At 37.8% G+C, this 27,792-nt stretch overlaps 1 protein-coding gene across 9 annotated transcripts in view; it reads right to left on the bottom strand.

The window, feature by feature from the left end:
* MYBPC1 (myosin binding protein C1) overlaps nt 1-27,792 on the bottom strand; it is an 86,508-nt gene that overhangs the window by 58,285 nt on the left and 431 nt on the right. For 8 of the 9 annotated variants that reach the window (XM_043562319.1, XM_043562323.1, XM_043562322.1 and 5 more), the window contains exons 2-4: nt 11,330-11,380; nt 8,927-8,968; nt 487-525 (exon numbers count right to left, since the gene is read on the bottom strand). In XM_043562319.1, the coding sequence (XP_043418254.1) occupies nt 487-525; nt 8,927-8,968; nt 11,330-11,380 (132 nt within the window). The remainder of the gene's footprint in view (nt 1-486; nt 526-8,926; nt 8,969-11,329; nt 11,381-27,792) is intronic. The other variant, XM_043562325.1, reaches the window with a different exon arrangement.

Genomic DNA, 27,792 nt, shown 5'->3' with positions numbered 1-27,792 from the left:
GGAAAGTGTGATTCGGATGATACAAGGACAAGGGGTGGAAATGGACAGCTGACTCCAACCTTCTTGGATTCCCCTAAACCCTGTCTCTCCTCATGATGGGGAAAAAAAACTAGAAATCGTCTTGGGAAAAAAAAAAATAGAAGTCAGCTTGTTTGGAAGATTAGTAGAAGAACAATAATAAAATAAAAGAATTCAAATATCTAAAGAACAAGGACATATAGCTGGAAATGAAAGAAAAACATTTTTGTCCTTAAAATTCATACCCAAGATTTACTAATCTTATTTATTTCACAAAGAAAGTTTCCTTTCATTTTTAAAAAAAATCACCATTAAAGCCCAAGTTTTCCCTGCTGGTGTTGGCAGAGGCAAATGCTGGTGACCCCGCTTTGCACACTGTCTCATCAAGGTTCTCTGCCTTTTCTTTTTCTTTATTGTCAATTAACAATAAATTACAAAGTGGGGTTAAGGAGTTGGAATCATCCTAACCTGGAGGCACGGCACTAGGCGTGGAGGCTTCCTCTTCATCTGAAACAAGAAATAGGAAGAAAAAGTCAAGAAGAAAAGGACTTTGTCCTGCAAAAGAGAAGTCTCCTGCAAAAAGAGAAGGCTGAAAAAAGAGAGAACACATAAAACACCCTGAACTGATGAGTCAGCCTTAGAAGACTCGGTACCTGAAAGATTAAACTCAGTATTACAGACCAAAGAGAAAAGTAAATAAATAACTAAAGTTATTGTAAAGTTATTGTAACTAAAGTCAGTGTCAGATATAATTTGCATGCCACAGTCATTTGAACATAAGCATAAAAAAAGCATAAAAAAGAGAATTTGTTCTCTCCTGCCCCCAAAACCTTGTGACTAACTCCCCTTTTATATTTAGGAGACAAAAGACAGCACTAACTACATTAATTAAGATAAATCAGTTTGTCATACTTACTAAGTTTACCAATATCTATTTTAGGAACTTTGTGAGCATTTCCTCATGATTATATTGGTATTGGCCAAATGCTGTGTAATTAAAAAAAATATTTATGAAAACACATTTGTAAAATTCAAAACAAAATTGCTTTAGAGTGTTCATGTGCAGAGGCACTGAATATTCTCCTTTTCTAAACTGAATTTCAAAGGGTCTATATAATTTTAGATGCTTAAATAGGCATTCAGTGTTATCTGAACCTCTGCCCCTCCTTTCTCGAAGCGTAAAAACTAATGTTGGTGTAAATAATAATCTTTGTACTTAAAACACTAGAATAATTGTGAATTTCAAAACAAACTTATGACTATATAAAATAGGACACAGAAAATACATGTACATGGCTGTTAATTTTAAAGTGCTTAAAAATTCCTGACAAAAGGTAAAATAGCACATTTTTATATAATATATCATAATTATAATTATAATATATCATATTATATATAATTATACATAATATAGTCTATTAGAATATTTACTACAAAGATTATTTACTAGCCTGAGATTTCTAAAACTGCCAAACAGGAATATGTTTTATTACTTTTTAACAAAATAACTAATGTAATATGTCAAGAAACTTGATGTCATGTCTTCAAAATACAAGAGGGGATTCACTGACCACTGGGATTTGGATTCTTCAGAGGAAACTTTCTGGGGTCAAAAAAGCTTGGAAAATGCTAAGCTAAATAAAGTCAAATGTATTTTATTATATTGTATGGATGTGCTCTTACTGAGGGGTATCGCAGACTTCTGTATGCTAATGGACACTGGCACTGAGGGGTGGAGACAAAAATGATACAGCAGTTAGCCCTTCCCAAATTTTGTTCACTTTGCAATCCTTTTCTCCTGGAACATCCATTAACATTCCACAAAACCGTGCATTTGGGGAGGTATAGGTATTTCTGAGCTATTCCAGAAGATTGTTAGATAATAAAAATTTTACATAACCAAAAATAAAATACCTTGAGATTTTTCTGTATCATTTGTAATGCATTTAATTCATTATTTAGTATTCTATTCGAAGGCTTTTATTTACTGAAGTATGTAAAGGATCTTGATTTAAAGTCCTGTCAAAATTCTTTAAAAAAAAATTTTTTTTTTAGTGTTTATTTTTGACAGGGAGAGAGAGACAGAGCATGAGCAGGGGAGGGGCAGAGAGAGAGGGAGACACAGAATCCAAAGTAGGCTCCAGGCTCTCTGAGCTGTCAGCACAGAGCCCGACGCGGGCCCTGAACTCACAGACCGTGAGATCATGACCAGAGCCGAAGTCGGACACTCAACTGACTGAGCCACCCAGGTGCCCCAGTCCTGTCAAAATTCTTGAAAATGAACTTTTAAAACTGAACCAAATCCTGGGAAGGAGCTTCTTTAACTAGAAACTAGAAGCTGGAACCATTTTGAGTCAAATGAACATTTTATACAGGTTTTTGTGGTTGCTAGTTTGCTTTGTGCACTCTGCATAGTGAATTAATTGTTTAGAATGCAAAATAATTGAGAAAAGAATATTTACATATTTGCATAAAATGAAAGTGAAAAGAGAAGCCATTTGTTGAGCAGAAATTTGATGGGCAGTAGTTTCAGAGTCTACTAAATGTTAAAATTAATTGGAGTGACATTCACAATTATTTTAGACTATTAAGGCACCACATATTAAAGCAGTGCTTCAAAGTATCATGAAATGATACTCTGGATGATCCCACATTACTTCCAAACAGCAATTACTTCCCAATTGGCACTTCATTGTACATAAATGTTCAACTTTACTGAAGTTCTAGAAAATATAATTGACAAGGGGCAAATTTTATGATTCCCTCCTTTCAAAAGTAGCTTTGGTCCTGGCATCCCATAGATTGGAGAATGTAGTTAAGATGCTGGATCCTCATCTTAAATTCTAAAAAAGGTTCCTGCTTGAATTTGGTTGAATTGGATGAGAATGAAAGATCTAATTTTCTTATTTACTGTGGAAAAACAGGTTCTACTGCTAGAAGGGAAACAGAATATGCAACTGTTCTGGGTTGTGCCTAGTTCCACAACACATATCTTAAAGCCAAGGCATCGTACAAAGAACATTTTCAAACAAAACAGAACAAAAAATACAATACATAAGTCGTATTTTCTTTTTTTCTGTTTAAAAGTCACTACAGTGACGATGAAAAACATCTGTTTTGGGGTCTTCAGAATACGGCATATCTGAAGACCACAGACCAGAACACCAGACACTCTCCCCTAGCTCACGGAAGGGAGATTTACCAACACAGAATTTTACTTGTCCTTGGGTCATGGGAAAATAGCACTTTTTTTAAAACCATAAAAACGGTTCTTTAAATAACTGAAGTTCCCAGAGAAGCGGGCCTGGAAAGTAGAGGAAAAACTCTGTCTCCTATTACAAGCTTGGGATTTTAGGGGGACACATGTAAAATCTGGAATGCAGGGAGAGAACTCTAGAGATTACAGAATATATAGATTCTTATGATTCTACACATTCTCTTTGGCATAAAATAATTTCTACCTATGGTTGATATAAATTGCCTTTTTAAATTAATTTTTAAGTCATACAAAACTTGGGACAATTGATGAGATTTTTAAAAAGACCGAAAAGCACATGAAATTAAAGTATATGTGACTCTCAACAAACCTCACTTAACCACTTAACCTTGTTTGATTGCGACCAAGTTCTGAATTCCTCAAGCATAGTAATCAGTTGTGGAAAACATTGGTTCATGTGACCAAATTAACCACAGCAGCAACAACAATCATGTATGTAAGGAAATAATATCAACAGCTGACATGAATTCATCATGTTTGGAGGCATTTGATTAATTGATCACATTTTCTTTTTTTAATTAAAAAAATTTTTTTATTACATTTCTTTAGTTTTGAGAGGCAGAGAAAGAGCGTGAGTGGGAGAGGGGCAGAGTGAGAGGGAGGCACAGAATCCAAAGTAGGCTCCAGGCTCTGAGCTGTCAGCACAGAGCCCAATGCAGGGCTTGAACCCACAAACTGTGAGATCATGACCTGAACTGAAGCCAGACGCTCAACTGACTGAGCCATCCTGAAACCCCTTTTTAAAATTTTTTAAACCTTTATTTTTGAGAGAGAAAGAGAAACAGAGCATGAGTGGGGGAGGGGCAGAGAGAGAGGAAGACACAGAATAAGAAGCAGGCTCCGGGCTCTGAGCTGTCAGCATGGAGCCCACCATGGTGCAAGAAGCCACAAGCCTTGAGATCATGACCTGAGCTGAAGTCGGATGCTTAACTGACTGAACCACCCAGGCGCCTACGATCATATTTTCTTAATGAAAAGGCACATGCCTTCATACCTTGATACTTCTTATTTTTTCAATGTTTATTTATTTATTTTTGAGAGAGAGAGAAAGCGTGAGCAGGGGAGGAGCAGAGAGAGAGGGAGAGAGAAAGAATCCCAAGCCGGCTCCACACTCAGGGCAGAGCCTGAATTGGGCCTCAAGATCAGGATCTGAGGCAGAATCAAGAGTTGGACCCTAGACCAACCGAGCCACCCAGGCGTCCCTTGCACCTTGATACTTCTAAAGTCAGGATTCATCCTACAGTAAATATATACATTTATTAAGTCTTTTTCTTTTCCAAATCTATTAAATCAATGTTGTATCTTATAATGGCTGTGTCGTAAAATTGAAATATGTGGTGATAGTAGTACTTTTTCTTCTCATTTTTTTTAAAGTTTATTTATTTTTTGAGAGAGAGAGAGAGAGAGAGAGTGGGGGAGGGACAGAGAGGGAGGGAGAGAGAGAATCCCAAGCAGACTCTGTGCTATCAGCCCCAAAACAGGGCTCAAACTCATGAACCAGGAGATCATGACCTGAGCTGAAGTCAAGAGTCCAATGCTTAACCAATTGAGCCACCCGGGCACCCCAGTGATATTAGTTTTTAACAAAGATCATTACAAAGAAGTAATATAATTAGAAAGCATAAAGTACATTGGATGGTTGGTTGTCTGATACCTAAAGGTAAAATGACACAAAAAAATGTTAGCATGTGAATTAAAAACACCAGAACAATGCTATTGCAGAGAAGGGATCTAAATGAAGACAAAAAATTGGAATCACTCTTTGAATTTAAAAAAAGGATCACATCATTTAGGAGAAAACTTGCTAGAGCTTGCGCTGGTTCACTTCCTCATTTGCCAGCCACACTCATGCCAAATGAAAGGCTCTTCATCTCAAGTTATGTGAGATCTTTAATATGCACAAGGTTCATTCATGATAGTTTATGGGATAATATTGAAGTTAATGCCTGGAAAAAAGAAATTAAGTCTTTATTCACTTGCAGTGATTACCAAAAGCGAATATTTTTCTGAAAGAAAAATAAAAAGAGGCAGTAAATATCCCATTTGGGCTTACCAAAATATATCAAGACGCAAAAAATAAAAAAATATTGTTTTTAAATGCCTGAAGTTAGGTATTGAAGTGAATAATGATTTTCAAAGTAGTCTCTGATTCTAATGCTCTGGCACACCTGGAATCACTCCCAAGACCAGCTTTGAACTTCCCGTGGGATCAGGTGTTAAGGTGGAGATGAGACCCAATCTCATTACCCTGTGTTCACATGTACAAGGTTGACTGGCCAAAAAAAAGTATGATCCCATTTGATCACCAACATTATTCTCTACACATGGCCCTCCATGACAATTGTCTGTTTCCAAAACTGAAAGCCACTGTCCTCTGCTGATGGGTGCTCTCTCCTCCAAAGCTCCCTAAAGTTGGCTCCAGGAGAACAGGACCCAGCAGCCAGACCCATGCCTGGCACAGAGCCAACACTTAGTGAAAACTTGCTGAATAAATGGACATTGGAATAAAAGACAGATCTTTTGGCCCCACTGAGCATGTAGAAAAGAACCTGTACCTAGCACCCCATTGATTTGCCATCTGTGTTATTCTGAAAGAATTCTAAGCCATAGCAGCATTGTTTTTATAAAGACATTGCTTCCCAGTATGATCACTCTAAAAGGGATTTGTGCATCTAATTTCTGGTATTGCTGCTTGGTTACACACATTTCTATATTGTCATCTCTATTGTTTCAATTCCAGGACAAAGTTATCAGTATTAGGGAACAGGGTAGCTGGATGGACAACTCCAGAGGCAAGCAAGCAAATAAACAAACAAATATTAAAACCCCTTCCTGGGAAATCAGCTATTTCCCTGACAGAGACTCTTAGTAAATGTGAAAGAGTTGGCAAATCTAACCTCAAACACTACTTGTAAGATTGATATAGGAATGAAGCAACATTCTGCGGCTAACAAAAAATTTTCGGAACGTTTCCAGATTGTTCCAGAAAGATCCAGGCAACCTGAGAAAAATATTAAGTCTACACTGCTGTGCAAAATTTTCTTAGTAGTGACAGTCTCGGAGCTACTAACTGAATATACTTCAACTAATTAGATAGAAGACTAAGTGCTGAGAATGCACTAATATCCAGGAGTGGCCATTCTCAATGGTTTTAAGTGAGTTGGCCTCACAGTAAAAATCATCCATCTCTTTTGGGGATGCATAGCACCAGTGTCTCATCCTGAATCTCACTGACTCGAGAGTGTGGGGGATGTTCATACTCCTGCCCAGCAAACATGGTAAGTGGAAATAAAAATCTATCCAGGGTACCACTGTCTATATGACCAAATAGCTAAGCCTGCCTGGAAATTCAATTGTTCATTCATTCTACAAGTATTTATTAGGAGATTGCCGTGTGCAGCTCTCTGCCAAACACTGGAAGAAATGAGCTAAGGGGACCAAAGAAGTGTTAGGACATGGTGCCTGACTGTCAAAAAACTTGAAACCTGTTAGGGGAAGGACTGAACCACTAATACGTGATTAAGTTGAGAAAAGAATGATTTGATGCCAGAGGCCATAGATCCAAGAGAAATCAGGAGGAGGAAGGGCAGATGAAAGACAGCTAAGACAGTCCAGGAAAGCTGCACAGAGGAGTGAAACCTGAATTGACGGGTTAAAAAACAATGAGATGAACTGAGGGCTGAGGGAGGGTGAAGGGCAGATAGGGACATTCTAGTCAAGGCTGAAGAAAAGGTCTGCTACACCTGTCAATTCTGTTTATGCTTATGCAAGCCTTCTTTCTCAACTAGGGAAATACATAAAGCGGTGATTACTGTGTCTACCTTTTACATAGCATTTTCCTTGAAATTTCCCTCTCCTTGATGAAAGTAATAGTTCAAGAGGACTGTGTATTAGAAAATAACTTCCATCCATCTACCTTCTTTATTTAGGATATCACTTTCTATCCTAAACTGATTTGCTTCCTAGTCATGGAGAGCAAATAGAACCATGGCCATTTATGTGGCTGGGAGCATGACTGCATGTGGCCATGGGCTTGCTTAATTCTGCAAATGTCAGAAAAAGTGCTGCTAATTTCAAAATTCCCTAGTCATCTGGTCTAGCTCTTTCATCATACTGGGTTCTGTGTTTAGAGAAGAGTTTTTGTTGATTAGTTGACTGGCTGATTGGTTGATTTTAACTTATAGGAAGACATTTTCTCATTTAAGCATACAAATATAATGATGACTTTTCACATTAAGGGTCAGGCACAGGCTTTGTTTAAACATCGACAGCTTGCCCTCTGGTATTATATCATCTACTTTGTTGGTTGAGCCTTACAGCCTGGTCCAACCACCTTTCTAAATTTGGAAACAGAGGGGTATGCCACTGGCCTTGTAGAGAATAATGTTTCAATAGCTTCAGCCAGGATGTCTAAACATCCTTGAACCCTTCTCATGGAAGGAGTTCTAGAAGTTTGCACTGTCTGCATTCCATAAGCAAATAACCTTCAGAATGTAGCCCATGTGGCCAGGATTACTATTCATGTTACTATCCATGGGTGCCACTGAAGGTCAAGGACAAAAGCACCAACATTATGTGTTCATTTATGATATTGTAAATTCAAGTTAACTGAAGAAAAGAGGTCCAATATACTGAAAGAAAAAATCATTTTACTAATGTATAGGAGACAATAATACCATAGGAATTAGGTAATGAAATATGACATAGTAAGAACAAAGAAATACTTAGCATGCTTTTGAGTAGTGTCCAAAAAAAAAAAAAAAGAAATATTGCAATCAAGAAATAATTCGTTATTCAAAAATTTAAACTGTGTTATTCAATCCACAAATAAAAGAGGAACTTTTAAAAATGATTACACAAACATATAGGCAGAATTCTCTAATCTAGATCTGTGAAAACTTTCTTTTGTAGAAGGGTAATGCTCCTTAGCTTAGGACAGTTGGTCCTTTCTCCATGGAGAGACAAAGGAATGAATATTTCATGGATCCACAGTAGTAAGTAGTACATGATAAAGATTATTCACTTTCTAAGACTGGACTATCTTCATATAAAGTAAAAATAGAATAATATTACAATCATAAATGAGTTTCCAATTCAATAAGGATCAACATAATGTTTGCTTAAGGTTGTACTGTCAATATATTTAAACCATCATATAAATCTATGCGAATATACAATGTTACAAAATGAGATGCTAGCCTTAAAAAATTGCTAGTGAAACTTGGAACAGTTCATCAGTAACATGAAAATATTCCATTTAAAAAAAATGTGTAATCCAGATAACTTTCCAAACTGGCCCAATCCCAAGAATACCAGATAACTCTTTTCCTTCACATGCACATGGTAACTTGGAAACTACCAATTGATTTGCTGGCATCTCAACAAATGCTTGTGATATTTTTATCATTGTTGTTTTTCTTTTAGAAAGGTGTATCATGAAAACTGATCAAAGCACCCGTCATTATGCTGACTGGTCATGCAGGTAAGATGCAGAAGAACTCTAAACCACACCGATGAAAGGTAATGTGGAGAAGTTCTATAGGACCACCATGGATGGCAGTCATTACTGACCTCTTTCTCCTGACCTCCTTTTGTTGAATTCAGCCTCACTTCCCCTCCCCCGCAACTCACCTTTTGTTGGTGTAGTTCCGGCCTCTTTCTCTTTATTTGGTTCTGTATGGAAAGTACAAGCACATTTTTAAAAGTGTCTCAAAGAAAGCATTTAATTGTGTGATGAGCAATGGGGTGGAGGGTGGGAAAGAAGAAATTAATGACAACAGTACAGGTCATAAATGACACCACATATTCACTTATTACACTATACATGAGTTATGGATTTGGGAATTTATAATGTAGAATCCCATTAAGCTTAATAAAAGCAAATGAATAACTCTGATCACTTTTGAAAAAAGTATACATAGGGACATGCAATACAGATTTTGTTAAAATATACTTAGCTATGCTGAGACTATGTTAAATGTGCTTATGTAGAAGTGAGTATAAAATGTGGGTCACTTCATTTTAGACCCCAAAAGGGACTGACTTTTTAAGGAAGTTTGACCCACGTAGTGATTCTAATTGTTTGGACTTCGAGATGATATTATAGTAATAAGCCGGGGTATACAATCTATAATTATACAATAGTTTCAAAGCAAATATTTTGGTGCATATACTAATTTTCTAGGTTGAATGGAGAGGCAATAATGAATGCAACATGAGAGCAGTAACATCCAATTTCATCAGCTGAGGCAGACCATCTAGCTTGCTTCTCTCCGTCCAGAATTATATTAGTTTAGATATTTGCAAATATGTCTGACTTGTGATATATGTGAGAAAAGAATTATTTTAAGCATGGATTCTTTTTTTTTTTCTGGATGGGTGAAGTAGAGGTCTGAATCTTAGTTAACTAATAACTACTTTAACAGTTTGGGAGGAGACTTGCTTTAGCAACAGGAAGTCAGTATTGTGTGATGAATATGAAATATGCCTATGCCATAATAAGGGGAACTTTAGAGCAGCCCAGTGACCTCAACAGATCTGAAGAACAGAAGGGAGAGGTTATGTCTTCAATGGCCTGTAGGTTTTCAGTGTACTCAATATTGGCAAAAATAAATTTGTATGTGCAAGGAGAAAACACACCAAAGAAGAAGATCCTAAGAAGAATGTCACACATCTATACTGGCTAAAAGAAAACTAAATTGAGATCGTCCCTATTTGAACTCACGTGGCACTGAGCTTCGTTCATTCATTTTGACACATGGCAATATTCTACACTGGTTAAGGGTTTTGAGTGTGTGAATCTTGTATTCTTAGCCGGGCAAAGGGGCTCCTATGGACAGTCAAATTTCTCAAAGTGGCTTCCTGAAAATGATCTCCAGATGGAAGAGCTTCATAATCACCTTTCAAATTTCCATGCAAAAAAATCACCAGCAACTGAGGACTTTTCAGTTTCTGCTTTCACCTAGACTGGGTTGGTCTACAGTGACTTCTCACCCCTTGACTTCACACCACATTGTCAATTCAAGAAACCTGCATTAAATCACTTTCTGCCTTGTGAGATTCTCACAGTATTTCTTCGTGTTTCAATTTAGTGGTTGTATTATATTTGGTGGTTCTCCAGGCTGTATTTTATTTTCTATGTGGTTGTAAGCAAACTGAATTCAAGATAATGTTTTCTTCTTAGAGTTCCAATATTGTTCTTTTCCTTAGGTCTATGTGAACGTAAAAGCAGGTTCCACCTGTTGTGTGAAATAGTAATGCCCACTGTTGCTGGGCATCACATCTACCTGCCAAGGGGTTCACTGGAACTCTTTTTTTTTTATGTTTATTTATTCTTGAGAGAGAGAGAGTGTGAGCAGAGGAGGAGCAGAGAGAGAGAGGAAGACATGGAATCTGAAACAGGCTCCAGGCTCTGAGCTGTCAGCACAGAGCCCAACGCTGGGCTTGAACTCATGAACCACCAGATCATGACCTGAGCTGAAGCTGGATGTTTAACCAACTGAGCCACCCAGATGCCCCTTGCTGGAACTCTTTATTCCTGTTTTTTTTTGTTGTCACCAGGGGGACAACAGGGTACTATAAAGTGGAGGCGTTGAGCCTCAGAGGCCACCGAACTGTCCTGGAAACTGTTTCTTGAGGAGTTGATGGTGACGTAGTTCACAAGAAAGAAGTGGGCTTTGTTTGGCTTTAGCTATATGTGAAAAAGCTCTGCAAATCCTTCATCCCCTCAGAGGCCCAGGCTCCACAATGCTAAAACGTGCGCATGACAACAACTTTGGCATAACTAGAAGGGTCTCCGTAAGTGTATGATGTGCCATCCAAATCAGATTAATGTGAGAGGACTATACAAACACAATATATTATTTTTTATATCATTATTATTATCATTATTATTATAAACCTGTTACAACTGTGGTCATCCAATTTCTCTGGAGGAGTTAGATTAAAACTCACAGTTTCAATGGAGGCCAGATCATGCTGGGATGGAGGTTCTGTATTTGCAGCCCAGACGTGTGAAGTAGTGTTTTTACTCACCTGGGGGTGGGGCTGGGGCTGGAGCTGGGGCTGGGGCAGGCACTTCATTTTCTAGAAATGAAAAGAATAATGGAAGTATTAGTCTCACTTCTCCGAGAGAAAAGCTACTTTCCACAGCCCCAGGCCGTGCTCAACTCCAGGCAGTTAATCACCTGCACTGACAAGAGGGACAAAGCAGGAAAAGCATCAACCTGTGACCAAGACACACAGCCTTTTGGTATATGGTGTGAGGTAAGGATCTAAATGGAATTCTATAGATTTCCAGGAGGACTAAATGGAATTCTATAGATTTCCAGGAGGTGAGTTCGAGCCCCACCTTAAGTAAGTAGAGATTACTTAAAATTAAAGTCTTTTTCTTAAAAAAGCAACCACAAAAAAATTTTTAAAAAGCCCAGTTTGGTCTAACAGTCATCACTATATGCAGTCTAGACAGGCTGGAATGAGTGTATCAAGAATGAACTACACCTCAAAAAAATCAGAAAGGAGCAACACAGGCTGTTAGGATGCATTGATATCTTTTTTCATCACTAATTTTTTTGTGTTGGGTATAAACTTAAATTAAAAAAAATAACTATTTTCATTCAAATGACCATAAGTAAATATATTATCATTTACTAAAGAGAGAGAAAAATATAAAACCAAAAGAGATAAGCATATACGCTTATAGCAGAAGCTAACATGGCAGGATACAGTGTAGTTTGAAGATATAACAAGTGTCCTTTAGATGGCATCAAGGGACATGCTTTAGTTTCTTCACCACATCATGGAAAGGATTTGTGGTGCCAGTGTTAGCCAGAAGACAAAACCCTTGGTAAAAGACTTTTATTTTCAGAGATCTGAGTGCAGATGGAAATCTAATGTTGACCTCTTGGCTTTGCATGAGTTGTTGCAGCACACGGATATCAGAATACTCAGAGCAAGAGCCCAACTTCTTTGGCACACTATCTTTTGGACAGGGTCATTGTCACCCAATGCCCAAGAACATCTTCCTGGCTCTCCCTGCAGACAAATTTCTCTGTCCTCTGGTCTCTTTTTCCATAGCTGCAGGGATTACTTAATGACACAACTGTGTTTCATCCTGTTATTCTCTCTAGAGGGTCTCGGTTATCTCTTTAGTGAGGTCTACACTCTTCAAGTTCATATTCAAAGCCATTGCCAGTGGACTCTTCCTCCCTCCCTCTTTTTAAGTGCACCCCGGTGACCCCTCTGTTCTAGAGCTGGTTTCTCGTTTCAACTTCTGACCTGTCTGCCACCAAGAAGACGATGATGGTCTTCTCCCCGACAGACCTTTGATCATTCTCTGCATGTGATTTTATCAGGTAGACCTTGGTTCAAATCCTGACTCTACGCCTTATTAGTTGTGTAATCTGGGACAATTCCTTAATCTCTGTCAATTTTGGTGTCCTCATCTGTGAAATAACAATAATAAGGTGGTTATCTATGCAAACTGCAAGCACAGTTCCTGCCTATAGGTAGAGCTCTATAATTTACAACTATAACTACCATCATTATTTTGTTAATCTTTTTCTATCTTGACATTTCTCTTAAGATTCCCAGAGCTAATTATTCCCTTCTTCTCCCTTCCCTTATTCTCTTTGCATTCTGGACCACATGATAATACACTCTTTATTCACTAATTATTTTTTGACTATTTTCCATTTATCTCAGTATATATGTGTTTCTTTTCCCTCCCAACTGAACAAGAACAGAGGCTTTTTTCATTCCTTTCCCACCTCTCTGGGACCTCATTTTATTGTTGGAAATACATTAAATGCATAGTGAATTGACAAAAAAGAATTCGAAGGGCTTCATTGGTTATCACATTGACCATGCTAAACAAAGGCCAATATTTGTAAGGGAAGCTGTGATTACTCAAAATCCTGATTTGGAAGTAAGGCCAAGGGTGAATTCTAAACAAATAAATAAAGGAGAATTATCTTGGACACTGAAACCGTAAATGTATTCTGAATGTGAATTGTCCATTTCCATTGTGTCTGTGGCCCCAGTGCTCTATGTAAAAGCCCCAAGATCGAAACAAAATGAGAATTTAAAAGGCTTAGTTCAACTTCCAACAAATCCACAGAATTTCAGTCATTAACAACCGACTATATCATACTAGAGAACTATAGAAATATTATAGGATATTAATACTGATATTTTTAGGATGTTTTCAGGAAATGGAAGTAGGAAAATGCATGCCTGTCTGGCATGGAGGTAGAGCCAGAACTTTTCCTTCTTAAAATCATAGAAACCCTGTTACTATATAGCCATTGGAGGAATAAATAAATAACAACCACTTACAGGCACCAACTGCATGAAGGACATAGTGTATATTAATTCTTTTAATCTTTACAACTCTATCAAATCAGCACTTTTTAAAAAAATATTTTTTAAGTTTATTTATTTATTTATTTATTTATTTATTTATTTATAGAGAGAGAGAAAGAGCATGAGCAGGGGAAGGGCAGAGAGAGAGGGAGAAAGAGAATCCCAAGGAGGTTCTGCACTGGCAGTGCAGAGCCTGACATGGGGTTCAAACTCACGAGCCATGAGATCATGAATGAAATCAAGAGTTGGATGCTTAACCAACTAAGTCACCCAGGTGTCCCTGAAATCAGTACTTTAATTATCCATTTTGCAGATGGCAACTGAGGCAAGGTCCTACAGCCCATGAAGGATGGAGGCAAGCTCTGCCCCACCAGGTGCAGTCAGGTCTGCCTGACTCAGAACCTGGGCTCCCCAAGATGGGGCTGCACTTCCCTTCTCAGCTGCTCAGACTTGTGGAGGCAGAAGTGGATTGATGGACTTTTCAGAAATATTACTGCATTTTTCCTAGTGAATTGACTGGCCTTATTGTTATGGCCACATAACCTCATATGGATGCTGTCCTTTCTGTAGGAGTGGAATATGCCTCAATTTCCTCATCTATGCAATAGAAATAATAGCATAACCTATCTTAAGAGTTATTGACAGAAACAGATGAATTCCTACAGGGGTAAATACCATATATGCAATCTCTCTTTTTGTGGCTATCATCATTATTGTCATAATTTTACTCTGACACAACTGTGAGAATGACACTCATGCCTTTCCATACATGCCACTTGCTAGGGATTTGCCTTATTTCTAGGTCTGTGGCTGCATCATGTCAGAACATGTTTGGAATTGGGGTGGGGGCTGAGGAAGCATCTGGGAACTGAGCAGAGGTTGTAGGGACCATGCTCTTCTCCTGTGCAATGGTAATAATAATTGATTTTGATGAAAATTACATACATTGTAGAGTTTGTTTAATGTAGATACATTGACCAATCAGTCAATCAATCTTGGTAGGACAGAAAGGATGAAAAGATGAACCCTCCATAGTTTTACAAGCCTTTGAAACAAAGAATTCCCGCTGTCCTAAACCTAGAGAAATGGAGAACCGGGTGTAGTGAAGGTCAAGCAGCAAAGGAATTGGACTGGAAATGCATAGTTGCAGGTGAGTCTCAGGACCTGAGGTATCTCCTTTGCCTTAAAAGAGCTGCTAATGCATCTCTCTTACTCCAAGTCATATTTTGTCACTGACAGGTTCTGTGGTGCCCAGGTTTGCCCACCCCTCTAAAAGCCATTTGCATGTTCCCCAGATTCATTAGCTGCCTTTATAACAATCACTCATTCACAACAATTTCCATGGTACTCACTGAATGGGGACCATAGGAAGAAGGGCCCACCCAACCAGAACTCATTAAGCATAAATCCAACATAAATCTCACAAGAGTAGGCATTTATAAGAGAGGCAAAGATGAGGTGCCAGTGTTTAAGAAGCTCACAGGTAAAGGAACTACCTTTTTCTATCAAGTTAGTGACCAAACCAAGTGGCTTTGCTCTCTCAGAACATTCGAGACTCAACACCTCTACAGTCTGTCTGGTGCTTCTGAAATTGCTGTGTGGATATGAATCACCTGGGGACTTGGTCAAGTGCAGATTCTGATTCTGGGGGTCAGCGGCAGGCTTCAAGTTTCTGCATTTCTAACAGGCTCCCAGCTGATACTGATGCTGTCGGTCCACAACCCACACTTTGAGTAAGAAGTCTCAGACTGTGTCCTAAATATCACCTAATTCTGTCCCATTTCAAATGTGATTGTGAATGTAAGGGGTTACCATACATGGGCACTTTTCCTCTCTCTTTGATCACAAGCTTCTTGAGGACAAGGCCTGTCTCCTCCTCCTTTTCAAATTCTGCACAGCAGGTGCTCTATAAATATAGTTGATTGGCAGCCTGTTCAGTACGGCACAAAAGCCCCTTCTCCTCGCTGCCAAGAAATCAAGAACCGTCCGCTGGCACTCCAAGGGCAGCTTTCTTCATCTGCACTACCCACAGGGAACACTATGTCTCCCATTGGCGACCCTTCTGCTGGCTGAATGCTGTGAGGCATTCACCCAACCCCATCATTTCTTAACAAGGGCAGGAGAGCAATTAGGCTAGAGTTTTGGCCCTCAGTGCCGGTACAACCTTGGCCTTTCTAAGGAATTCCCCCTCTCAAAATCTGGGTTGCATTTCTTAGCACATAACCCTCAATCAGCCATGCTAACTCCACGGTCAACTAGCTTAGCCCTGTCCTGTCAGGAGGCACTTGGCCTTGGGAAACTCTCCAAATCTTTAGATTTGGAGGAAAGGTCATTTATTGAAGTGAGGCCCTGCTCTACTTCTGCTAATTCAAAAACCAAAAGGCAAATTTTTCAGAACTTTTCTGCCAGGTGAATAAAGTAGGATTTTTGTCCATCTCTTTCATCCTCCCCCGTTGTCTTGATTAGGAAACATACAGACAGGATGGAGTAAAGGATATACAAAGGACGTAACTTTTTTTTTTAATAAAAGGAAGAAACTTGGAAACCCAGAAAGTAATAAGTCCAGGGAAATATAATATATATATTTATAAATATATAAATAAATATATATTTATAAATATATATATAATAATATATATATATATTTAATGTTTATTCACCTTTGAAGGAGCAAGAGACAGAGCATGAGCAGGGGAGGGGCAGAGGGAGACATAGGATGCAAAGCAGGCTCCAGGTTCTGAGCTGTCAGCACAGAGCTCTACGTGGGGCTCAAACCCATGAGCTGTGAGATCGTGACTTGAACTGAAGTCGGACACTTAACCGACTGAGCCACCCAGGCACCCCAAAATGTTTTTGTGGACAACATAAAAATTAATTAGATTCTGAACCAGCAACTAAAGTTACCTCGTGCTTCCTTAGGCAAGGACGGCTGTTCTTTGATCCTTTCTAGTTCACAGATATAGACTTACCCTCCCTCTGCAACACTGAAGCATTTTCAAAGGGCTTGATCTATTTATGGTGGATTTTTCCTATGACCACCTACTGTAAGAAGCACAGGTATGCCACCAATGGCATGTCCGCACAGCGAGTGCCAGGGCACTCTAACTGACGGGCACTGGTGGCAGCTGCCTAACACACAGCCCGTATGTGGCCTCTGGGGTCTGCTGAAAGACCAGGAACCCAGAAGCTCCATAAATGGTCTGCTTTCTCTGATGCAATCCATTCCTGTTTTCTACAATCAAGGGTTCCATGGTCAGTAAATTAAAGGGGGGAAAAAACCCAACTCAGGTCTTAGGAGGCATTAACTGACCTGCCTCTCTCTATGTATGTGTCTCTACACCAAAATGATATAAACATCCCAGCTCTCTCCTTCCCATGGTCTCACTGACTCAGATAATACATTGTTTGGCTTCTTTAAAAATGTTTTATGGGCTCTCAGGTGCAGTTTAATTTAGCCTTTTGATAGCATGGAGAACACAATTACATCCTATGAATATGTTGCAGAGGCATAGAAAAGACAGGAAGAACATGTAATAACACTTGTTATGTTATCATCGAGTGGTAGAATTACAGGTCTTTTTTTGTGGCTTTCCTTTTGTCACTTTTTTGGATAAAATAATTGTGCTAAAACCATCCTTTGGTAATTTTCTGTGTGGGAGAAAATTGTTATGTTGTTCCTCATTATGTATTCTCAAAGTCACATTCTTGGTTTGAAATAAAATATGTGAATGCTTTATATATTGTAAGCATCGTGGTGAATGAGGCTTTATCTGGCCGACTTCTGTTTTGTCATGTTTGGTAGTATAGCAAATTATCTTTCTTCCCAGGTTAAATATATAAACATTGTCAGGTATATCCCCTGGTGATAGTGGGATCTGACACTGTGTGCATGTTGCAGCGTATGCCCAGCACAATGGAAACTGCTTTAGTATAAAATATTATTTGTATGGAGGTGTTCATAATACTTAGAGAAGTTTTAATTATATGAATTATAACTGTCACCAAAACTATCAGCAAACACAATGACGATGCCTTTTGTACTGGCCATATTCCTTAGGCATCAGAATCTAGGTTTGAGAAATAAATTAATGTTTAATCTAACGTTTTTACAGTTAGATGCTTAATTTGTTCCCTATTATATTCATTATAGGCTGTGGGTGTGAATATCTTATACCTTGGGATTTAGGGATTTGGGATTAGACATTTTTTAGAGGCAATTCTTTATTGGTTTATAATAGTGATTCTTAGAGTATGATCTGGGATCCTTGAGAGCACCTGAGACATTTCTGGGGAGTCCACAAGGTCACAACTATTTTCATAATAGTACTAAGACATTATTTGCCTTTTTCATTCATATTCTCTCACAAATATGCAAAGGATATATAATGTGTGATGACATCAACTCTCTGACAACTAATAGAACATGTGCTGTATATTTTTATCTCTTAAAAATTTATCAGTTTTAATTTCTAATACAGTATATATTGATAGATATAATGTGTGTAGGCTTTTTAGTTTCTCAATAGTTATTAAGTGCCAATGTATCTGAGACCACAAAGTTTGAGAAACATTTAGAATTTATGATAAATCTTCTTAAAAAATTATTTTGTGCGTGGACACTTAAAAAAATAAACTTATGTCATATGCCTCATTCAGGAAAAATCTGTAGCCTTGATGAATTAAATGAATGAAGCAGTCAAAATAAAAACTATAAATTGGTTTGGTGGGCTTAAATATAACTTATTTTCCTATGTGTACAATAATGGAGACAATAATAGAGACAAAATACTGTCTGGTAATACCTCCCCTATTCAGAATTCAGCTCTCTAGCAACCTCACTTATCCAGAGAACAGCTGCTGACCAGTCAATTTAAAAGGGTGTCCAAAGAGCAAAATGGATTTGTTTCAAGCTTCTCAAGCCCTGGGCACTAAAAGCCTAAGTGCTTGATTCACAAGAGAGCCCACCCAGGTCCTTAACAAGCCTGGGAATTGGGACTCTGGTGAGGCAGGCCAGGGGTGGGATTTAAGGAGGCACTCACTCACAAGTGCCAACTCGACCCTTGCATGACTCTGAGAGTGCGTGCCTCCTTAAACGTGATGCCCTAGGTGCCTTGTGGACACTCCACAGTGTAGCCCCACTCAGGGGGATTCCAGAATCCCCCTGGGGTCCACAGAAAAGAGAGGGGGACAGCTTAAAATACTGCCTGACAAGAGTAATAAAAGAAGATAGTGGACTTCTAGCAAGGGATGAAACAGGAGAGCTATGGAAAATTGCATTCAAAATGCAAATCATATGATTCTAATTAATACAAAAGCAAATAATTTGGGCTCTCAAGGCGTCACATGGCACAATAACTGACATCTATAATTTAAGACAAAGTTATTTCCACTGTAGTTTGGTTTTTTAATTTAATTAATTAATTAATTAATTTATTTTTAAGAGAGACAGAGAGAATGAGAGCAGGGGAGGGGCAGAGAGAAAGGGAGAATTTCAAGGAGGCCCTGGCTGTCAGCACAGAGCCTGATGTGGAGCTCGAACTCATGAACCATGAGATCATGACCTAGACTAAATCAAGAGTCGGACAATCACCTGAGCCACCCAGGCACCCTTGTACTTTGTTTTTAAAAGTAAGAAGTAGGGGCACCTGAGTGGCTCAGTTGGTTAAGCATCTGACTCTTGATTTCGGCTCAGGTCATGATCTCACATTTCTGTGAGCTAGCAGCACAGAGCCTGCTTGGGATTCTCTCTCTTCTCTGCCCCTACCCTGTGCATGCATGCATGCATGCATGCACACTCTCTCTTTCAAAATAAATAAAAATTTTAAAAAAAAGCAAGGAGTAAAATGTTACATTGAAGGCATGTTTCTATCCAAATTGGTTGAAATAATACGGTTTGAGAACAAAATAAACTCTGAGATTCCAAGGAGACCAGCTATTCAGAACGCTTCATTCAATTAAATCCATATTTATTTACTGTGGCTAAATATTGCCAAAAACTGTATTCTAAGGTTCTGAATACATGAAGTCTACTTGTGCATCAGGTATGCAAATTTTCAATGACTCATTATTCAGCTTGATGGAATTTCCCTGAACCCACAGGATTTTTTCCCCTTTCCTTGTAGAATTGTTATTTTTTATAAGATTTTATTTTTAAGTAATCTCTACACACAATGTGGGGCTTGAACCCACAACCCTGAAGTCAACAGTTAGCAGCTCTTCTGACTGAGACAGCCAGGTGCCCCCCCACCCCCACCCCAACCTCCAGTCAGGTTGGTCTTTTGTCTTTCTAATTATGCATGTTTCAACTTCGGAATGTCATTCCACACAGGAAAAGAATTGAAATAGGGTCAGAATTGCACAGCAACAAATAGCTTCTCACTGTTAACATGGGGCTGGATTAAAATGAAGCCTTTTGCTAAGATCTGATGACTTGTTTCTTTAGCGTGATTCTTACCATATTTGAAGTAATAGTCAAACAGGGGTTGAGTGGCATAGATGGGGTGGAGGTGGTGTGGGAAAATCTTTACTCAAATTGAAAAAGTTTAAAAATTTAGCACAGGTCACAAGGAAATTATTGCAAAAGTGATTCAAATTGTTAACAATTTCCCCTTTTAGTCCCTTATTCTGCCTCTCCCGGGGGTCTGTTCCTGGGCAGACCATCACTACAATCACAGCACTCTTATGTGGTTATACGGTTATCAGATAAATCCCTTAAAGGCCTTGCCCCAACGCATTGCTGGGCCTCCGATTGGGTGACTTTTTAAAAATAGAGGAAGGACAGGCCTGATGCCAGGTGGGGTCATAAAAATAAAATTCCACAGCAGTAAACACAGTGGCACTCAATCAATCACAACCATATGTGGTCATGGAGAGTTCTTTATGTGACTATCTCAGAAATACTCAGACCTGGAAGACCCCACCTGCTAAACGCACCCCTGTGGGGAGAGAAAGCTTAATGTTCCACAAACCCAAGCCTTTCAGCCGTTGGTGGCGGATATAGTTACATGTTCAACTGCACAGGGTGACTCTTTCAACTAAGTGGGAAAGGCCATGCTCCCACAACGGAACAGTGGAGAAACAACTGGTTATCTTCATCTGTTTAACAACTGGAGACCCCTAAGTGGACATGATATATTTCAGTGGGAACACAACATAGGCTCTGGAGTAGAGACCTCTTATTTTATCTGGGCTTCTGTGGGTGAAAACTAAGATGATTCACCCCAAGTTAAAAAAGGAAATTCTCATGGCAGTGGCAGTGATGGCTATGATAATAGCAGCAACTTCTTTGGAAGATATTATAAATATTAACAATAGTTATTAAATAAATATTAAGGAGAGGAGCAGTGGTTATTATGTACCTTACAGTGGTTGTTCCATGTTGGTGGAAATGCCCTCAAAGTTTATGTTAAGGGTAAGGCATTTAACACCTTATGCCAGATTCTGAGTTTGCTGTTTTAGAAGGAAAATACTTAAGTTCTTACATGGTAGGTCCTATTCTGAGCTTTTTACTTTATTTATCTTATTTCCTTCTTGCAAAGACCTAATGGGTCAGGTACTATTATTATTCACATTTCACAGAGGAGGAAACTGAAGCATATGAAGTGTAACTAACTCAATACATGGTACAGCTGGAACTTGAACAGCCTAGAATGTTCTATGAATAGTATACCTTGTTTATGTTACTGTGTTTAATAATGACTATGACTTAATATGCATAAGGGAAAAGCCAAAATACTATGCAGAATAATTCTAAATCCATCTAACTTTAAAAAATGAGAAATGAAAAGAAAGAATTATACAAATATATTATTTTTAAGTTACAAGTAGAGCATTCTGTTGCAAGATATATAAAATTTTATAAAATGCAGAAGGTAATATCTGATACAAGCAAAGAATTTTGAGGAGTTTGAAAAGAGATTTGATACTATTTACAGGAAGAATTGGATGATTTTGGAGAAAAAGAAAAACATTTTCTAGCCTAGGTTCTTGCAAATATCTATAGTACAAGTCAAAGAAAATGAATAAAACAAAAGTAAAGATCTAACATCTGACATATTAAACATAACTTTAGGTCTTATATTGATGTGCCAAACTGGCCCATAAAAAATATTCCTGAGGGACCGTAAAAGGGCAAAAGACTTATCAAAGTGGATTTCAGACTTGAAAGGCATAATAGAAGTCAGATTACAGTTAGCTTTTTATGAACTCATTTTTAGAGAGAGAAATAAGCATGTAACGAAATAATCCTGGTTTGCCAAATCGACCACTTCACTCCCCAATCTGAAGGAATCTAAGACTTTACTCTGGAAATGCATAAATAATACACTGCCGACAATATAGAAATGGAAAACCCATAAATAATCTGCCCCACGAATGGGAACATACTGAAATTTGGCTTACTGTCTATCTGCGTAGCTGTCCAAAACAAATGTACTTCTTATAAATTAAAACTGGGCCTAGCCACGCAAAGTAGAGCACGTGATATTGTCCCTTTGATGGTTTGGGGCTGTTTTTATAAAAAGCTGTGGGAACAGAAGCCCTGTTCTCTCTGGTTATGAGATGCTTTGCATACTTACAGGAAATTAATTGATAAAGTCTTCTTTTTCACAGTTTCATATTCCTTAATCACTATGCTTTCAAATTTTCGGAAACTGCTCTTGAATAAACAATGACTACTTCATAATTACCCCAACTAGGAACACTGTAATTCAGTAACTGTCTTTCCGCATATTTATTGGGTTTTCCTTGGGTTTAACAGGCTGGACCAACAAGGACTCCAGAAAAGACAGCTGTTCCTATCAAGAGCTGATAATGGGATAAAAACCAAGAAAGGAGACATGGCCGTATCCCCTCAGGTACACACATAAAATGAGTTTGATTTTTTGATTTTTGATTTTTGATTTCTAGGGCTTTAATTCTGTTCTTTATTATCTAACACACCCAAGTGTGTCTAGAGATGAGATCTAGAATTACCAGAAATCACAGGCTGCCAAGAGTATATTGTGTCTCTTAATATAGGTTTCAAAGACAAATTGAGGAGGAGTGCAGATAAAAATAGTAATTATTAACAATAATAAAAATTCTTCTCCGTGTGTGCCTAAAGAGCCTACAAATACATGTTAGAGAAAATAATTATAAGAAATTTCTGCAAAAATAACAAAAACGCTTTTGCTTTTTAGGGCTGTAAAAACCACAGAACTTATTTTCTTTCACAACAACTCTCTAAAATTTTAAAAAGGGATATATTTACTTACAAAAGTATGGCAAAAACATTGTTTTCATATTTGTTCAAGTTTTTTAGAAAGACCACTTGTTTATTTATTATTATGCCCGTGCATTTCTTAAAAGTGACTTCAGCCAGGGTGGTTTCTTCACCATTCATGTAGGATTCGGGGATACTTTGAAATGGCTATAAATAAGGAAAGTGTGAATTGTGTGCCCATAAGGGGCCTAAAATAAAATGTTTCAAGGCCATGTCTCGGGTCCAAAATAAAGGGAGTCATTGAGAGAACAGAGGCTTGCAGATGCTTTCCTTTTCACTTTCACTTGCGACCCTCAGACCCACTGAAGAGCCCAGCCTTTTTCTTTGCTCATTTTCAGGAACTCCCTTACAGCTGACTTTGTTGTACTTTGAAAGACCCGGAGAAGACTTCTTCAGATTTACTGGATGAGAAACAAGGATACAACTTGTTTTTTCCAAAGTTTTTTTAAAGCGATATATTTAGGGCACTTGAGAGGAAAGAATTGGCCAGTCCTTTATTTATCTTCCTAACAGGTGCAGCCCGGACAGTCATAAAAGCAGGCTACTGAAAAAGAATGATTTTGCCAAGTATTAAGCTTCTCTGGTGTGCATGCATTTGTCCCAGAGTATTCCTTCCAACAGCAGAGAGCTCAGATCTACACCACTCCTCTCCTGTACAGAATGGCAAAGTTTTGTCAGGGGGAAAAATATCGTGACATTCATTTATACAACTTCTTCATTCCTCATCCAAATCTTCAACTTGACCTAAATGAACCATTTCAGATTTGGAGGAAAATAGTCGCCCTTGATAAAATAGCTCCTCCCTCTGCTCCCATTCTTTCCCTTACTTCTTACAAATTAACTTTTCCCCAATTTGAATGAAAGGTAATATTCTATATGTAAGGTGACTTCTCCCAAAACAAATTTATTTTGGTGTTTGAAATAGGCCTTCCAGTCTCATGCAGGTGGAAACTGAAGGTCAAGGAGTAAATATGAGAGGAGGCTGGCCATCACCAGGGCACCTTTTCTGATGATGACTAAGCTTTGGGCGATGCTGAGAAATAAGCAAGAGGTGATGAATCCTGCTCTACATTCAGATAGATTTGGGGCAGAACTTTAAGATGTGATGAAATCTCTAGGGACCAAGAAAAAAAGATAAAGCAAAGGAAAAATTTCTATGGACTGAAAGAAAGTTATTCTCCTTTACCACATTCCCATCCATTCCTACTGAGAAAGGTCAAGATAGTTTTGACAGATAGATCCTGTATGTTGATATAACAAAAGAGTCTGTAGCAACAATGCCATACCTTTGATTCCTGGAGTTATCAGAATGGTCCCTTAAAGTTATGGCCATAAATGAACATATGTTTTGTCATGTTTGAGTTTTCAAGAAGAGATTTGACATGGAAGGTGAGAAAGCTATAGTGTCTTTCCCAAAGCTTTTTGAATCATACCCAGGCAACAAGGAGAACTTTTGCCTTTTTCCTATGAGTTAAGTACATGAAATACAATAGGGCCTGGTATATCACATAACAAAAAGTGAAATTGGTGTTAAGGCCTCAGATAATTTTTCTAGGTCCTGTAGATTCTGATAGTTAACAATTGTCTAAGTATATTAAAGAACCAGATTTTAATGATCACATACTATAGAGATAAAATTCTGATGAAATCATTTTATGGGTTTAAAAGCCATTCATGGCATTTTTAAAATATTAGAGGTTCTACCACAGAAGTATTTTCTAATTTCTAATTAGAAATTTTCAAGTTTCATGTTGATAAAGTCATTCCTTGAAGGAAAAGAGAAATTTCCAGTGAAAAGTGATTCTTTTACACATTAAATGCTCAGAGGCAATTAATCATGAGGGCTTTTAGAATAGATACCATGTTGTATATGTCTCTGAAATCCCAGAGACTAGCTTACAGTAAGTGCTGAATTAATAGTTGATGCATAAATACATGTATCAGAAACTCTGGGAGATTCCCACAAATCTGAAACTTCCATCCATCCCTGTTACTATTTGATTGGAATAACTAGGCCTCAGGTTCTGCATGAATCACAAGCAAAAGATAGGCCTTTTATCTGGAACTGACAGTAAAAATACTATAGTTGTCTAATGAATAAATATACAATTGATGAAGGTGGAGAGGAGGGCAATAGGAAATGGTTACTCCTTAAAAATAACGTTTTCCTGGGGCAACTGGATGGCTCAGTCAGTTAAGTGTCTAACTCTTGATCTCAGCTCAGGTCATGATCTCATGGTTCGCGAGTTCAAGCCCCATGTAGGGCTCTGGGCTGACAGTGCAGAGCCTGCTTGGGATTTTACCTCTCTTTGTCCCTCTGCCATTCCCCAACTCACACATTCTATCTCTCTCTCAAAATAAATAACTAAAGTTAAAAAAAAAAATAATGCTTTCTTTCTCCAGAAGGGGTTAGAGCCATTCAGAATGTTTTCAAGAGTCTAAATCAGAACTGTTGACTAATTACTTCCATTAGACTTCCTCCTTGAGGTCCAAAGTTACACCTGTCCTTCCTCCACCTCCTTAGAAGATTTTAGTTCTCCCAAGACCCAACATGAAGCTCCCAGAATTTGGTCACTGTAGGTTGGGAGGCAGTTAAGAGAGATATCTTTTACACATTCAGATGCTGAAAACTCAGCCTCTTTTGAGGAGTTACTGCATCCTCCTGGATCCTAGGCTCATGTGTCCTATCAAGAGTCACAGCAAGTGGTCATGTCCTTCTTGGGCATGGTTCTCCCAGGTGGAGAGAAGATGTAAGATTTATAGGAGCTGGAGGAACCTGTCCCTTGGAAGTGTTTCTGCAGATAGTTTAAAGTGACTCTGAAGACTTGGTTTGGTGGCAGGTTTTATTCTTGAGGCTATCTTTCAGAGGGATCCAAGCGGATGGAACAAAATCAACCCCAGGGAAAATGAAGTAAGTTAGGAGGAGGTACAAGGACCAGAATAGTTCCTGAATTGCCATACATCTTACTCTTTAATGTAAATAATATGAAAGTGCAATGATTTCACCAGGAAAATTATGTAAGGTGCAGTTCCTTTAAGAACCCATTCTGCTGGTAAGGAAATGGAAAAAATCCCTGTACTTCCTTAAAGGATTTTAAATACATCAGTAACCCTCTTTTTATCTCCACTCCCCACCATCCAAATTTAAACTAACCGCAGAATCTGAGTATAAAATTACTGTCCTGGGGGGTGGGGAGACTCTTACACAGAATATCAACCGTGCATTTATAGCAAAAGAAGATCATGGGGACCTTGGCATCTGTATTGATTTATTCAAAAAGAAAAAAATAAATATTTGGGGGGAGGGGGAGAATGCTGAAGTTAAAGATAGATCTTCCTTTTTGTAGCTCTAAAATTTCATGGTCTCTAAAAGCCGAGTGGGTCAGATTGAGTTGTAAAACCAGACCAAAAGTAAAACTTTATCACATCTAGCAACCAACGTAATTTGATTGGCTTTATAAGCTCTACAGTCTGTCATCTTATTTATTAGTTTTTCAGCTTGTCATTTTCAATTCAGCATTAAAATAACACATGCAAATTTATCCACTAAATGCAAGATAATTAAAACAATATTCTGTCCTTAGCCAGGAAACATAGAATGCGTTTCATCCAAATAAGCCTTGAAGAGGCTAGTCAAGTGACAGATCAAATAAAAAGGACACTTAATACACATGTAAATCATTTGCATTACAAATAAGACACTTTAGCAGGGGTTGGACTCACTGCCTGGTAGTTGGGATTAAGTTCCCATATTAATGCATGCATTTGGTGTGGTTATTTCGGGTGGAAGACTTCATCCATCAATGCCTCCACCACTAAGTAAAGCCAACCTGTAAACTGATCACCACAGCCTGTCAACACTGGTTACTTAATTACATAAAGAAAATATATTTCAAAGACTTTTGATAATTTGGGTAGTATTTCAATTTTAGGCCCCATGTCTAGCATCTTTTTCAAAGTTCTTCAAAACAATGACTAAAAGCAGTTTTAAGAATTAAAAGTGAAAATACTGAATACTATTTTTATGTTTCTGCTCATCTTTTTTTTTTTTGCTTTTATTTGCAGAAGTCAAAAATAAACTCCTGAAACCAATACTGCACTGTATGTTAACTAACTCAAATTTTAAATTAAAAAAGAAAAAAATGCAAAAACTAGAAAAACAAAATAAAATAAAATAAAATGAGCAGTGTTTTTAAAAAAAAAGATGTCAAAAATAAAGATTTGGTAAGCACTAATGAAGACTAATATGAATGAAATAATATTTTAAAAAGACATTTCCATTAAAAATTAAGCTTCCTGTACTTGTGCTGTTAATTTGTGTTTTTCATTAGTCATTTTAGTAATTTCTAATTCTAATTTATTTATGTTACTAATTAGTAGTTCTTAAATATTGATTTTTTTATAAAAGGGAGAAACTTTATTAGAGGAAGCATTTCTTCTAATGAAGGATCTTATCCTATTTTCAGTGTAATTATTCTTAAAAGGCTACATATTAAGAATATGTCTATAAGAAAAACCATTGAAGAACATAATGTAGCAGCGATATTCAAAGACATTCTCTTTTACCCAGTTGTCTCATTTTCTTTGCATGCAAGAATTTAATAATATAATAAGTAAGAAACTCCAAAATCACTGATAAAAAAATAGCTGCATCTGTATATCTGTATATTTTAAATGTCTTCCCATGAAAAAACATATAGCAAATCTGGAGATATTTGTTGCAAATTATTTTTTAAAATCTGATCGAATTTATTAACTAAGAAAGCATTACAAGCTTCTCCCACCACCCACAAATTGCAAATACATGGTGAAAAATTTGTGATTGAGCCTGAGAAAATATGCTTGAGAATGCAATATATTCACCATGAGCAAT

The sequence above is a fragment of the Prionailurus bengalensis genome, chromosome B4 (genome assembly GCF_016509475.1).
Source record: "Prionailurus bengalensis isolate Pbe53 chromosome B4, Fcat_Pben_1.1_paternal_pri, whole genome shotgun sequence".
Taxonomy (NCBI): domain Eukaryota; kingdom Metazoa; phylum Chordata; class Mammalia; order Carnivora; family Felidae; genus Prionailurus; species Prionailurus bengalensis.
The sequence above is the reverse complement of the archived record's forward strand: the minus strand, read 5'-3'. Positions and strand labels throughout refer to the sequence as shown.